Here is a 15,921-nt window from a genome sequence, read left to right on the forward strand (position 1 = left end):
TGGGGATGTCAGCACAACAAATGTTTTGCCCAACATAATCAATGTAATATTGTTAAGGAGCAGGACCAAAACATCCCGACTCAAAAACAGTTTACCGGTATTCCCCTATGATGGCAGACTACTTAACAATGTCCCTGCCCTCGCTGCTCCCCCACATAACTTTTATCAGCCCCCAGTCACAAAATACCACAACGATGCAAAAGGCAGAAACTGTCTGGTTTTCTTTTATGCGTTACATTAATGCTTACTGCACTTACATATTTTGCACCCTGTATATTTTGTGTGATTTTTGTTTTTGTAAAAAAAAATTAAAAAAATGTATTCCTCTTTATATATTGCCAAGTGCTCCCTACATCTCTTATTTTATTTTACTAAGTTCTTCCGCCATCCTAGTCACTGCCCTTGTGTCCTTGGGCCAAACACTTTACCCAGTGCCACCCAAACTGGTTTAAATGTAGCTTAAATATGTAAATAGTGGGTTTCACCATGTAAAGTGCTTTGAGACTATAGAGAAAAGCGCTATATAAATATAATTTACTTTACTTGCTATCTTAGCCTTGATTCTTATTTGAGCTATTTTTGCACCAACACACCTAGACACATTCTTTGTATGTGCGAATATACTTGACAATAAAAACAATTCTGATTAAATGGAATATTGTTGGCGCTTTTTTGCATTGTTTTTTTTTTTTATTGGATTTTATGAGCAAAATAGAGGACCTCCCGTTGGCTCTGCTGTAAGCTGACTTTTATTCAAAAGTTGAGGACAGCGTGGTGTAGTTGGGAGAGTGGCTGTGCCAGCAACCTGAGGGTTCCTGGTTCAATCCCCACCTTCTACCATCCTAGTCACGTTCGTTGTGTCCTTGAGCAAGACACTTCATCCTTGCTCCTGATGGGCCGTGGTTAGCGCCTTGCATGGCAGCTCCTGCTGTCGGTGTGTGAATGTGTGTGTGAATGGGGGAATGTGGAAATAGTGTCAAAGCGCTTTGAGTTCCTTAAAAAAAGGTAGAAAAGCGCTTTACATGTATAACCTACTTAATAAGTTAGAATGCAATAAAAAAAAAAAATCTGTCGTCATGTCTTTCATGATTGTGAATGAAAAAAATTCCTAAAAATGTGCAGTTTCCCTTCAAGAGGAATACATTTTGCCAGCTATTTCCACAGAATGTTCTACAAACATCAAGGGAAAAAAACATCAAGCGCCAACACATCAAACTTTAGTAACCAAGCCGACCAAAAAACAGTTGCAAAGAAAGGTATGTGCACAAATTAAATTTAAAAAATATTAATAAGTTGATCAGTTATCAGTATCGTTCTTGAGAAGCAGAAAGATACAGTATTTTTGGCTTGAAAAAAATGTATTAACTGTGACCAGAAGTAAGTAAGTGCTTCTACAGGGCCAAATACTTTGATACAACCTCAAATCGAAGACACAGGCGGGGTTCTCGAGTCATTCCCCACGTTTCTACAGCGCTTGTGCACGTGCATGTGCTCCGTGACGCGGTACTGGCACGAAAAGGTCATAGAGCAGCGTGGGCAGGGGAAAGGTCGCACTCCGAGGTGAGCGCGCACGTGTCTGTTCAAGGAACCTCGCTGGCTGAAGGAGCGAGTGCACAAGGAGCAGTGGAATGGAGGACCACCTGCACTGAGTGTAGAAGATGCTTGGACGTGGTCACCTGACACACTGGGAGCACGGATGTCCAACACAGGACACTTTCCATTGCGAATTAGTGCATCTTCCTCTTCATCACCAACACACAGCATCTTCACTTTGCTGCCGACGTCCTCATCATCACTGGACTGCTCTGACTGACAGGAGGAGACATGAAGGTCCAAGTCAGGTGGGATAGGCACGTCCCCGTGTGGGGTCAGGCAGTGATGATGATCATGTCCCTCAGCTTCACATGCAGGGTGTAGCTCTGATCTTCTTCCAGGGGATGAAGCACCTCTGCTGATGTGACGGATGACCGAGAATGAGGAAGTACTGTTGGTCACAGTCTCTCTCCTCATCTTCACAAGCTCTTCTTCTTTTCTGGACCTGGAGTTAAGTATCTGAGGTCCTTCATCCATTCTAAAAGAAGTGTACATTAAACCGTCTTCATGAATTCCAGGAGTCCCAAAAGGGTCGTCAAGGGTTCTCTTCCCACCATCCACTTGTGGACTGTTCATTAGAAACTCCTGCAGGTCCTCCATCTTTAAAAAGTGAGCAGCAGCAAGAAGACCTTCGGACTGTCTCCAACTCAGAGTGCAAGGCAGAGCTCCTGTGTAAATGTAGTCTAGGACCAGCGCAAGGACACTGTCAGCCATACAAGGAGCCTGCAGTTCCACCAATGAACCAGTAAAGGACAGCATAGCAGCCAAGACTGGACTGGAGGCAGCCAATACACACCTGAGAGGGGATTTGGGAGTTGAGATTTTGTGGTATTGTCACATCCATCCATTTATACCACTTATCCCTTTCGGGGTCGCGGGCGGTGCTGGAGCCTAATCCAGCTGCAATCGGATCCTTCAAACACTTTTCTCTAAATATTACAATTGGAATTTTCCTACATAATTTTTTTTTTAACATAATATTAGAACTTTTAAATTTTTTTTCTCAGGTGAATACTACAATTTTATTTCTCAAAATATTGCCTTTTTTTAAATTCCACATAAATAATAATTTGGGAATTCCAAATAGTAGCTTTTACATATGAATTTCTATTGACGTATTACACCGACTTTTTCTCAGAATGTTAAGACTTTACGTCAGTGTTTTTTTTATGTTGATTTAATTAAAAAAAAAAAAACAGAAAAAAAACCTTTTTTTTTTTTTTTAAATAAAAAATTCTTTTTTTATTTAAAAAAAAAAATAATATATTTTTTTAAATTAAATCACCGCGGCCCGGTGGTTGGGGACCACTGCTTTACATGATAAAATTATGTTATTATTCACATTTTAGCTATTTAACTCATATAAATACAATTATATGCAAGGCATGGCGTAGGAAAATTATAGAATTGCCTTGGCACTGTTAATTTCCTCCAATCTGGTCAAATGTTAGCATGCTAACATTAGCATGCAAATATGCTTTTGGAGCTTTTTAGCAAATGGTCTATATTTAAACTAAAAAATTATGGATTTTGATACTTAGCATCATTTTGTAAGTATTATAACTGTTCCTATGATAGCAAGCTAATGTTTTATATCAGCATTTTAATTGATTTTGTATGTTCAAATAAAAAAATAAAAAAATCATTGATTCTAATACTTGACGCCATCTTGCAAGTATGCTAACTTTTCCTATGTTAGCAGGCTAAAGTTAGCATGTTAATGTTTTATGCTAACATTTTAACTAATTTTATATGGTCAAACCTAAAAATCATGGCTTTTGATACTTAGCACCATCTTGCAAGAATGCCAACTGTTCCCATATTAGCATGCTAACATTTAAGCTCATTTTATACATTTAAATCGGAAAAAAATCATAGCTTTTGATACTTAGTGCCATCTTGCAAGCACGTTAACTGTTCACATGTTAGCTAGCTAATGTTTTATGCTCTTATTTGAACAAATGTTGTACTTTTAAACCTACATTATTTTAGCATGGTAATGTTAGCCTGCTGGCCTTTTATTCAACCATTTTAGCTCAATTAGACATTTAATATAAAAATCACTAATTTCCTTACTTGGAAATATGTTAACTGATTCTTTGCTCACATTCACAGACTTGGGTCAATTTAATGTTGCCAATCAACCTATCCCCAGGTGCATGTTTTTAGAAGTGGGAGGAAGCTGGAGTACCCGGAGGGAACCCCCGCAGTCACGGGGAGATCGTACAAACTCCACACAGAAAAATCCCGTATTCTGTTAATCTGTGTTGTCCCTGCGATGAGGTGGTGACTTGTCTAGGGTGTACCCTGCCTTCCGCCCGAATGCAGCTGAGATAGGCTCCAGCTCCTGAATTTGTGGGGTATTGTGAAGAAGCTGAAAGAGACCAGACCTAATAATGCAAATGAGCTAAAGGCCGCTATTGAAGCATCCTAGGCATCCATAACACCTCAGCAATGCCACAGGCTGATTGCCTCCATGCCACGCCGCATTGATGGAGTAATCCGTGCAAAAGGATTCCCAACCAACTACTAAGTGCATTAATTTACATTTTCAAAGGTTTGATTTTGTTTTGCTGTTATAAATCTTTTTTTTTAATTTGGTCAGAGGCAATATTCACATTTTTTGAAATAGGATTTTTGAGTTTTCTTAAGCGCTATGCCATAATCAGCAATATTAAAATAATAAAAGGCTTGCAATATTTCAGTTGATGTGTAATGAATCCATAATGTATGACAATTTCATGTTTTTAGTTGCATTACAGAAAATAAAGGACTTTATCAAAATATTCTAATTTTCTGAGACAGTCCTGTATACTTTGTATACTTTAGTTAATGACCTGATTGTCCTAAAATGTATCAGCTTGCATTTACATGTTGGCGATACATGTAAAACAAACTTTACCAATAGTGTTTAATTTAATTTCATATTTCAAAGACCTGAGTATTAGTATTTATTGGTGACAGTACTTACTTGTGTGCTGGGTAGAGTTGTCCTGGATCCTGTCTCTGTCTGAGCACACAGTCACACCAGCGAGCTTGTTGCCGTTGGTGGTTCAGGCATGCCAACAGTAAAGTTGCGTGACTATTAATGGCCTTCAAGAAAATAGAGTTAAGGCCCTGCACTACATTAGCATCATAAAATATTTCATTATAATCATAAGTTGACAACAGTTTAACATGGTTGAAGAATTTAAAAAAAGGATAATACTAATTCTCTTACCTCCATCTTGATCAGGAAGAACACAACACCTGTGCACCGTCAGTTCTAGCCTGCACTTGAATAAAGTTAACGGCCATCATGGAGAATATATACACACACTACTATTTACGCACATGGTTCCCTTTGGAAAACCATCACATGCATTTCAAACTGGAAACTTAATTGTGACGTGGAGGAACATGTGCTTATAGGGAGAGCTGGCATCAAACGTCACAATCTCCATGGTCCAATATGGAGGGTCCACAACTGGGAACCAAGCCCAGAGAATAGACTTGTAGCAGATATAGTTACATGTGTTAGGGACAGGGACTTTGTGTGCTGATGTGCTACAATGTAGATAGAAACTGGGATTGACTGACAGACAAGGAACGACTGCACCATGATTTTGACTAGAAACAGAAATGTGCAGGCATTGGAGGAAGTGGGGCGTCCACTAGACCAGTGGTTCTCAACCTTTTTTCAGTGGTGTACCCCCTGTGAACATTTTTTTAATTCAAGGACCCCCTAATCAGAGCAAAGCATTTTTGGTTGAAAAAAAGAGATAAAGAAGTAAAATACAACACTATGTCATCAGTTTCTGATTTATTAAATCATATAAAAGTGCAAAATATTGCTCATTTGTAATGGTCTTTCTTGAACTATTTGGAAAAAAAGATATAAAAATAACTAAAAACTTGTTGAAAAATAAACAAGTGATTCAATTATAAATAAAGATTTCTACACATAGAAGTAATCATCTACTTAAAGTGGCCTCTTTGGGGATTGTAATAGAGATCCCTCTGGATTCATGAACTTCATTCTTAACATTTTTCTAAACAAAAAAATAAATCTTTAACATCAATATTTATGGAACATGTCCACAAAAAATCTAGCTGTCAACACTGAATATTGCATTGTTGAATTTCTTTTCACGGTTTAGGAACTTGCATTTATATATTGTTGAAGTATTATTCAATAAATATATTTATAAAGGATTTTTGAATTGTTGCTATTTTTGGAATACTTTTAAAAAATCTCACGTACCCCTTGGTATACCTTCAAGTACCCCCAGGGGTATGCGTACCCCCATTTGAGAACCACTGCACTAGACTGACACGCCAACGCACCACATGCTTGTCATGCCTCTTAATCCACTTCCACTTCACAGACCACTACACTCTGCCTGGCATCTGAGCAATTGAAATACAATCATAACTTGGCAAACATGGACTCCCTAAAGTCTTGCCCACTGTGTGAGTAGCTGGTGATGAGATATGTCTGGAAAAAAAAGTGACATGTGTTTGATACACTGAATTCACAGACAAAGACACGGTTTGCCACGTGTATCATATCCGTCAAAAGAAAACACACTTTGAAGTTTTATATGGAGTAACATTATTTGGGAGCTCCATTTGGGTAAAAAAAAAATAACTACACGCGCGCACTTGCACGTGCACATACACACGCACGCACGCACGCACACGCACACACACACACACACACACACACACACAAAGGGGAGACGATACATAATTTTACACAAACACAAGGACTTTTAAAAGCAGTGACAAAGTCAACTAAATACATATTTAAATACTTTACTTCAGGGTTAGACATTAACAGGTACCAAAGATGGAATATCTTATAAGATAAAATACACAGGTATGAATAAAAATGTACTGTATTACTATCAATAGTAATCCTTACTCAAATAACATGAAAAAAGCCAATTAGTGCTGTTGAAGCATCCGAATAATAACTTTTGTTCCTATTCTTCAAATATAAGACCACGGTGAACAATGCGGTTATCAGATTATGACAAACCACATTGCCGTGCTTGGAAGACTGTACAAACATCACAATCTAATTTAACCGAACATTTTAGGTAGAAAAGGGATAAAAGCAAATTACACATCATTAGTTAAAAAGCATTCCATTATAAAAAAAAAGCCTGCATAAAAGATGAAAAACTATTATAATGTGCAATGGCAATCATTTAAGTGAGGATGGCCAGTATAGACGGAATCTTTGCACCCACCCAGTCATAAATAGGTAGACTTATCGGAGTCATCTGAACCAGCCAGGAGACTTGTGCAAATAAAAACAAGAAGGAAATCAAAACGCTTTACATCATTGTGTGCCATGATAATACTGATCTAAGACTATCAATTATGCATGGAAGCTCCTCTCACGTGTTGAAACTTTGCTTTAGTATTTGCGGCATACTGCTTAAAAAGGAACTGCACTTTTTTTTTTTACATTTTGCCTATCATTCACAATCGTTATGAAAGACATGACAACGGATGGATTTGTTTTTTTAATGCATTCTAAATATTAAACAGACATTAATAAAATCCGCTTACAGCGGAGCCAATGGGAGCTCCTCTATTCCGCCCATAAAATCCGATAACAACCATCAAAACTCCGTAATAAAAAGTGTCAACAATACTCCATTTACATCCCGTGACTTCAATATTAACCAAGTATTAGTAATGTTATAAGCACTAACACAGGCAAAGTATTTATAGAGGTGACATGATCATTTCCAGTGTGCCAATCTTGCCAAGTTGGGAAACGTTGAACGCCATTTGGGACCTGAAAAATGGCGAAAACGACACGAAAATAACTTGTTCCCCCCACCCCGTTTCTTCGCGAGGATTATGATACATTTTTCATCTTAAATGGGAATATATGACCATCCTAATGACAGCAGACCTCATACATTAAGTGATGTTAAATTATGTTTGTTGGCTCTCAATAAGTCTGCAGTGAGAAGAATCAGTAATGAAGAAAAAAAAAAACGTGGTGATACGTTTAAAAATGAATGTGCCGTGTATGCTTAAAATGATCAAAACACGTAAATGTTATTGTAAATGTGCCTGTTACTCTATTACGTATATACTTACATTATGTACATAAAACCCTAATGGAGGTGATAGGATGTTTTTAGGGGCTTTTTAGGCAGAATTGAACGACTCCCATAGGGTCCCTTGTACGCAGGCTTTCGATTGAATGTATTTAATATTTAGAATGCATTAAAAAAAAATCCATCCGTCGTCATGTCTTTCATCATGATTGTGAACGAAAAAAAAAGTGCCGTTCCCCTTTAAGTAAGACATATAATGTAGACTTTCAACTAAAACAAAAGTTGATACACAATCCTGTGTTGCGTTCAGAGGTAAACACAAGGCCTGGATAGTGAACAGAAACGAGAACTATATATAGAAATCCTGAGAGATACAAAGACACAGCTGGGCTGACACAATGCTACATAACATCCCACTGACATTTTGATATACACACATAATAGAAAATATTAAACAAAATAAAAACAAAAGCTGTCTGTACCTGTTGAGTTAAACATTCTTGTCCTGTGTACTGTAATTCTGTAAGTAGATATAATATATCTGCTTGTCCAAGTTACATGGTAAAACAATGCATAGAAGATCAGTGCTTTGTACTGCAATAAATCAAAATCATTACCCCAAGTAAGTAGCTCATTAAAAAAACACATAAATGCCTCACTGATGACAATCAATGTGTTAAGACATGATTAAGACATAATGATTTCATTCTAAATAGTGAAGAAATGCATGGTTTTTTACAAAACACCCAAAAAGACGTCCTTAAAAGCAACTCTTGTGGTTGCAACATGCCTGTGAGGCCACGATTTGTGCAGCATGTGTGTGTGCTGGGTGTGTCTGAGCCTTCTCGCTCACAAACTGGTTTTTTTTGTTTTGTTTTACAAATTACATAAACTGTTTTGTTTTTAAGGGAGTCAAGTAAGAAATTTGGATTCAGTCATGATTTCAAATCCAGAGACCTTTGGTGTAATAAGTCATTCAGTAAATGTGGACCCCTTCAAACTAAACAGGTACACCTGGGAGACACTAACCTGCATAGGGCAAGTCATAAAACTGCTGCTGCTGCTGCTGCTGTTGCTACGATGAACTTGGACCAAACCAGTGTTGGATCTGCGTCACGGCGCGCTGCATCTGTCCAAAGTAGAAATCCACATTTCTGGAGAAATCTTGACAGACGGACGAATTGACGTCCCCCAGTGCGCAATAAAGGGTGGTGCCGCCCACGCTGATCACCACAGTAACCAGACAAAGCAGGAAGAGGAGCAGGCACGAGTCCCTCCCACGAACATCTACAGAAAGACAGGAGACAAACGACTTAGAGATAACATTTCATTAGGAAGTGATTGATCTGTATAAGAAGTTATGTCCTTTGGCATACAAATGCATACCATTGTCAAAGCCATCATCTGCCACTCTGAAGCGGACCCGTCTTTTGGCAGTTGGTTTATTGGGCTTGGAGTCTGAGCTAACATCATCTACAGGTAAGCGTTTCTTCTTCAAGATGGAGATGAGGCCACAGGCAGGAGACATCTGGGAAGGCAACAAAAACATAAAATGTGTTTTTTCTTCATTCACTAAATTGTTACTTGTTGTTAAACGAATGGACGTCTTGGAATAATATTTGGGATTCAAAATAGGCCGGTAAAGTTGCACGAAACCTCCGCTCAGTGAACATCTGAACCAGAGGTGGCAAAATCATTTTTCTTTACGGCCACATCACAATGCTGCCCTCAGAGGGCCACATGTCACAGTGAATATATATGAAAGTAATTGTATAATGATATCCGTGTTACCCAATTTGCAAAGGCAACTGTTTTTAAATACTATATTTTTTACAGATTGATGGATGAATTGAAATTGTTATTCAGGATGGCAAACACATATTTAAATGTTTACTTTTAAAAACTAAAAAAAAAAAAAAAAAAAAAATGATTGGACCTTCAGACGATGTTAGAGTGAACAACATACGTAAATGCATGTGCAAAAGGTTTTCAGTCAAAATTGAAAGAACAAATACATTTAGCCAGAAAGTGCTTTTTTATTTCCGGCCTTGCGCAGGCGACATTGTGGGCCACATAAAATGATGTGACGGGCCACATTAAAATTATGTATATTCAAAGTGGCAGCATAAGATACATTTATGTTTAAATTTTTCACTTTTGCATTTCATTGCACGTAACTGTGGTGCGTTAAAAGACCATTAATTAAAGTTACAAAAATGGCATCCCTAGTTTTTAAAGACAGTGGGAGACTTAACACCCAGGGGATACACTAATAATAATAATAATAATATAATCACAATAGCAATGATTTATTATTATGATTTGTATTAGCCACAGCTGGAAATTTTATCTGGATCAACTAATCTTTATTTTACACTTAAAGGAAAACTTGCCAAAATTATAGTCATATTTAAATGAATAATGAGCGGTCATAGGTTTCTTTAAAATTCATATTCTAGATATGTATTGCTGAATTTGTTGCCACTTATTTAATAAAAATATATGTTTAAACAAAACCAAATAATTAATGGTTATGGTTTGGGTTTATTTCGAACATGCATACAATTACAACATGATACATCACAATTTCCAGTTTCTCTTTACATGTTCGAAAAGGAGTAAGTAAGAAGGAGCAAATCTTATTTAATCCTGCCCCTTTTCCATTACATAGCAATTGCTAACACTTTTGTTCACATCCTGTTCTCAATTTATTCACAATATAATCGATAAATAGTAGCATTTAACAAATAATTAATAACTGAATAGTAAATATGGAAGTAAGTTTTATTTCATATAGTGAAATGAATAAGATCATAAATAATTTCAGGATGGTTATCATTGTTCTTCTTCTTGGCATTTTGTAAACACTTTGTGGATGAACAGTTTCTTAAACTGCATCATATTAGTACATTGTTGGATTTGTTTATTTAATCCATTCCATAATTCAATTCCACATACAGAGATACTAAATCTTTTAAGTATTCTACATAACATACAAATGTTTTAAGTTACAATTTTCTCTGAGGTTATATTTCTCTTCCGTTGTTGAGAAGAATTGTTGTACGTTCTTGGGTAGCAGGTTATAGTTTTTTTTTTTTTTTTTTTTTTTGCTGTTGCATTAAATTATTTATTAGGTGTGCACGAAAACATACCGTTTTTTCATCCGAATCGAGATTTGTATTTATTCTGATTCTAAATCGATGCATAATTGTCAAGAATTGAAATAATTTTTTTTCCCCACAATATCTATGTTTTTTAAGAACCCATTTTTTTATTAAAAAAATAAACCACCACTTTTGATAGCATTGATATTTTTTGGTTTTAATAATATTTTTTTGTTAATATTGTATTTAATAATTATTGTATTTGTATGTATTTAGAATTGCTTTGTAAATGTCTACCCTAAGTATTATAGAGCTGGGATTGAGTTGGAGTTTCTCTTTTATCTTTGAATAGATTCATTATATTCTGTGATTTTTTAAAAATATAATACTTTTTCTGAAAAGACTTTTATTAGGTCAACACTGTGCATATAAGTTAGACGTCAGCAGCCAAGAGGAGCTTTTGTAGCCTGTAACCCATTTTAAAAATGTTTGACTATAATTTATATACCAAATAATATATTGAGAGAATTGTGTTGAATCAAGAATCGATTCTGAATCAAATCATGACCCTAACAATCTGATTTGAATTAAATTGTCAACTAGTAAATGTGTTTTTATTTTATTGTGATGCCACTGCAGAAGAGTATCAGTGATGTCATGAAAAGTGCTAAAATGGCCACATGCTGTAGATCAGGAGTGTCCTAAACTTTCCAACGAGGTTGGCATATAAAAAAAAATTGAAGAATACATTTTGTAAAGATCAATCAATAAATACCTAACTATTTTGACAAAACATCCACATCTTAGTTTTGTGTTCTAGGAAACAAAGCAAATTAGTGCCATATTCAATATAACCCCTTTCAGACATTAATTCATTTTGGTTTTCAGGTCCGATTTTGGGGGGGGATTTGGGCCAGTTCCAATTTTTTTTGTGTGTGTGTGTAATGTGCTTATTTTTTTGAACAATATAAAATAGTCTGCTGGCTGCAAATGGTCCCTTGACCGCATTTTGGACACCACTGCCATAGATGGAATAATAACTTATTGGGACATATGAAAGCAATTATGGTCAATATTTTGGAAGTGGTACCGGTAGCAAAATGTATTTCGATACTTATTAAAATCAAGGCAACAACATTTTTTTTTTTATATTGGCTTCGTCAACAGAAAATATTTTGATACATAAACATTTGTTTCTTATTGCACTCAAGAAACAATTTACAACTGTATATATTATATACACATTCTGGTTATTTTATTATTATAGTGTATATGCTTTTATGATAATGATCATGTTTTATTTTGATTATTGTGTGAGCGTCTATAAATGCCTTTTAAAGGCGCTATATAAATCAAATCTATTATTATTATTATTATTTTATAGTCTGCCATATTCTAGAATTAAATTAGAATGAAATATAACGCTTTAATGACATTGTATTAAATGTTTCATGAGAAAAAAACAATCATTAGTAAATACTAAAAACAATACTATGGCTAAATCTACAACGATAAGACATGGAGCAGGTAAAACACAAATCTATCCATCCATCCATCCATTTTCTACCGCTTATTCCCTTTGGTAATTCAATCGGGCGGAAGGTACACCCGGGACAAGTCGCCGCCTAATCGCAGGGCCAACACCGATAGACAGACAACATTCACACTCACATTCACACACTAGGGCCAATTTAGTGCTGCCAATCAACCTATCCCCAGGTGCATGTCTTTGGAAGTGGGAGGAAGCCGGAGTACCCGGAGGGAACCCACGCATTCACGGGGAGAACATGCAAACTCCACACAGAAAGATCCCGAGTCCGGGATTTAACCCCAGACTACTCAGGACCTTCGTATTCTGAGGCAGGCGCACTAACCCCTCTGCCAACGTGAATCCCCCCCAAAAAACACAAATCATAAAAGATAAAACACAAATTTTAGGAATTCGATACAAAATTCAGTAATTTCACTTGCATTAGTTTACGTTATGTGGGTGGGCAGTTTGGATTGTGCTAATAATTGACAAACCAACCAGCTGTGTGCGCGTCAACGTATCAATATGTGCAGGTGAGCTAGTTAATTACATTACCTGTCACTCCTTATACTCCTTTTACAGATCTGGATGCTTGTTATATAAATGTTTACCTAAATTTGAAGCAAAGGTGGTAATACAGTAATGCCCCCTTTGGTGAGCCATGTTTCAAAGCAGCGCGGCGCTTCCATGTTTAAAAAGTGACCTTCATTGATAGTTTTGAAGCCCAAATACCTCATTATTGCGCTTCACGCACCCTCTTTATTAATCAGTAGAATTGCCATTTTTTGCAATTCTTCCGCTTCATGTTTCTGCTTGTAAGCGCTCTGTGTGTGTGTTTTGACACACTCAACATTATGCGCCTTGGCTCTGTATGTCACCGTCGCAGTATAGTATCGTTTGCATTAGAACCACGCTACTTTATTAGTATACTGAATACCGTACAACCGTGAAAGCAATACAAATCTCTATCCAGGCTGCTCAGTATGGCTAAAACAACCAAAAAACAGGTTAAAATGTTTAAAAATACAAACAAATTTAACTAACGTTCGGGTGAAATGGGTTGAATTCAATTAATTTAATATTTGGAGTTGCACCCCTCCTTCCAAGGCCACTAGGTGTCAGTGCATTACACAATAAGCTGTACTAAACTATAAACATCACAGAACCTTCCCTATGACACATACTGGGAAGAACTTCTGTATATGGAACGGCCCAAACAATCAATATTGTTTTGAAGACACCATAATGGCAACTCAGCACAAATAAAGGACATTGTCGATACATCAAGGTTTTATTTACACCTTTATCTACTCCTTTATTTAATTTTCTCCATAGGCTACAGCAACATTATTTACTTCATTATTACAAATCTTGGTCTTTTACTTCCACTATAACAAAACTGATAAATTAAACACAAGAAGTGAACAAGGGGAAACATTTAATATTTTGTGCTTATTTGTTCTCCTTTTTTGAAATGTTGAATTGTGCAAGTGTAAACATGTAATGTATGGAAATAAACTCAACCATTAGCAGTGTTCTACACCAAGTAAAACTGACGTATCATTTTTTCTATAAGAGTAAACACTGAATTAGTCTGAAATCTGCAGAGAGAAAACACTGGCTGGGTATACTGATTCTTATATTGTAGCTAAGTGGCACCTTAGTGTTAATCTGTGTGTTTTATGAAAATAATAAAAGCATGAGCAAGTACATACTTCTTCTACAGTGATGAGTCTTGCCATGTCGTCCAGTGTGACCGCTTCTCTGAAGACGTCCCTTAGCTCGTCCTCATATTCTTCTTGCTCCACTTCGTTGCCCAGCTTGTCTTGTTCCAGACAAGCCTCTTGAGGAAGATGGGCTTCATGCTGCAGCAGGCAGCTTTTATTGCTCTCCTGCAGAGTAAAATGGAATGCGGTGCTTATACACATTCACATTCAGGAAACAGCAACAGATGTTGCCCCATGGTAACGTTCAATAAGGGACAGAGTAAGTGATTGGACAGTTGAGGGAAAGTCTACAGCTAAATCTAATCATAAAATAGCTATTTTGATTTTGTACCCATCTTAAAAATGTGCTAACTGAAATAACAACAAACAATGCATTTGTACCTCCATCCCTTGATCGGACTCATTTTGTCTTACCTCTTGAGCTTCCACCTCTGTTTCTATTTCCCTGTGCAGTGTCTCCACTTTGGACGCCCTCTTCTCTTTCTCCTCCTCTTCTTCTTCAGTCTCATCCTCCATACTCAGTGCCGCTGCAGATTTTCCAACATTGCTCCCTTCTTCTTCCCTATTCACTTCTTTTTCCTGTGCTGGACCTAAGTCTCCACCCAGCTGCTCTGCAGGCTTGGTCTGATCCATTTCTCCATCTTCAGAGGGGTACACCATGTTTCCCTCATGTGAATTGGTATGTTCCGGACACTCCCCTTGTTCTTTGCCACTGCCCTCCTTCTCAGTCAGCTCAGTCCCATGGAAACCGACCCTCCCTTCTAAATTGCATTCAGGGTGTTCCCTGTCTTTTTCTGAACTGTCGGGGGAATGGAGTTGCTGTGAGAAATCTTGAGCTATATGCTGCATCCTACATTCAGTCTGATACGCTGAAGGAAAAGAAACAAAGTAGAAACAAAGTAGGAAGTGTCAGGTGTAAAATAATGTACAGTATGTGTCTTAATACCATTGGCAGCAGCAGTAAAATGAACGACGGGCCTTACTTTCCTATTACCATGACTTTGCATATAGATACTGTACATGTGTGTGGCAGTCTGAAGCTACAAGTGACACAGTAGTTCAGATAATTTCTTCTGGTCAAGAAAGTTCATTTCAAGGTATTTCTTCAGAAAAAACTCTTCTGGTCTGAACGCATCACAGCACGTGCATTGTCATGACTATTACTATATGAGTTTTAAATCACAGCATGTCATGCATTGCCCTAAATATTACTGTTTTAAATCACAGCATGTTTTGCAGTGCAGTAATTATTATTAAATGTGGTTTGAATCACAGCATGTTTTGCACTGTCATAACTGTTATTTTATGTGTTTTAACTCACAGCTGTCATGTCCTGTGGTAACAATTACTATATGTGTTCTGAATCACAGCATGTCTTGCAATGTAATTACTATTACTTTATGTGTTTTTAATCACAGCCTGTCGTAAATATTACTATATGTGTTTTAAATCACAACATGTCATGCACTGTCATGACTATTACTGTATGTGTTTTAAATCACAGCATCTCATGTACTGTCGTAACTATTACTTGTGTACGTCAATGATATTACCATGGTTTCCAAACTGTTTAAGAGTATTTTATTTGCGAACGACACAACCTTATTTTATTCAGGACAAAATATTACAGATGTGTTGGATAGAGGTGGTTGGAAAAAAATTATTCAACATTAAAAGATGGGTTGATGTAAATAAAGTATCATTGAATACTAGTAAAACAAAATTTATGATTTTTGCAGTAGTAGGAGAAGGGTGGATGGCTCATTATATGTCAAAGGAGTTGAGATTCAAAGAACACAGGAAATCAAGTTTTGGGGAGAGATGATTGATGAACATTTGTCATGGAAATCACATTTAAATGATACAAAAGCTAAAGTATCTAAAACTATTGCTATTTTACA

General features: G+C 36.7%; 2 protein-coding genes across 5 annotated transcripts in view; both read right to left on the reverse strand.

The window, feature by feature from the left end:
- Window positions 1-387: 387 nt before the first annotated feature.
- Window positions 388-6,250, reverse strand: LOC133538037 (hypermethylated in cancer 2 protein-like). Its single transcript, XM_061879292.1, has 3 exons — window positions 4,814-6,250; window positions 4,565-4,686; window positions 388-2,389 (listed from the first exon to the last, which is right to left on the reverse strand). Exons 1-3 carry the CDS (start codon window positions 4,817-4,819, stop codon window positions 1,420-1,422), a joined length of 1,098 nt encoding a protein of 365 aa, XP_061735276.1. The 5' UTR covers window positions 4,820-6,250; the 3' UTR covers window positions 388-1,419.
- Window positions 6,251-6,374: 124 nt separating this feature from the next.
- LOC133538009 (consortin-like) overlaps window positions 6,375-15,921 on the reverse strand; it is a 37,003-nt gene continuing 27,456 nt past the window's right edge. For all 4 annotated transcript variants that reach the window (XM_061879235.1, XM_061879262.1, XM_061879242.1 and 1 more), the window contains 4 exons: window positions 14,435-14,889; window positions 14,009-14,185; window positions 9,045-9,186; window positions 6,375-8,945 (listed from right to left, as the gene is read on the reverse strand). In XM_061879235.1, coding sequence (XP_061735219.1) covers window positions 8,734-8,945; window positions 9,045-9,186; window positions 14,009-14,185; window positions 14,435-14,889 — 986 coding nt within the window. In that variant the 3' untranslated portion in view covers window positions 6,375-8,733. The remainder of the gene's footprint in view (window positions 8,946-9,044; window positions 9,187-14,008; window positions 14,186-14,434; window positions 14,890-15,921) is intronic.

The sequence above is a fragment of the Nerophis ophidion genome, linkage group LG02, assembly GCF_033978795.1.
Source record: "Nerophis ophidion isolate RoL-2023_Sa linkage group LG02, RoL_Noph_v1.0, whole genome shotgun sequence".
In the NCBI taxonomy this organism is placed as follows: domain Eukaryota; kingdom Metazoa; phylum Chordata; class Actinopteri; order Syngnathiformes; family Syngnathidae; genus Nerophis; species Nerophis ophidion.

Bases quoted from the DNA above. Each gene is read 5' to 3' on its own strand.
- LOC133538037 (XM_061879292.1), bottom strand. The intron at 2,390-4,564 runs GTAAGTACTGTC...ATCCCCTCTCAG, and splicing joins CAACTCTACCCAGCACACAA to GTGTGTATTGGCTGCCTCCA.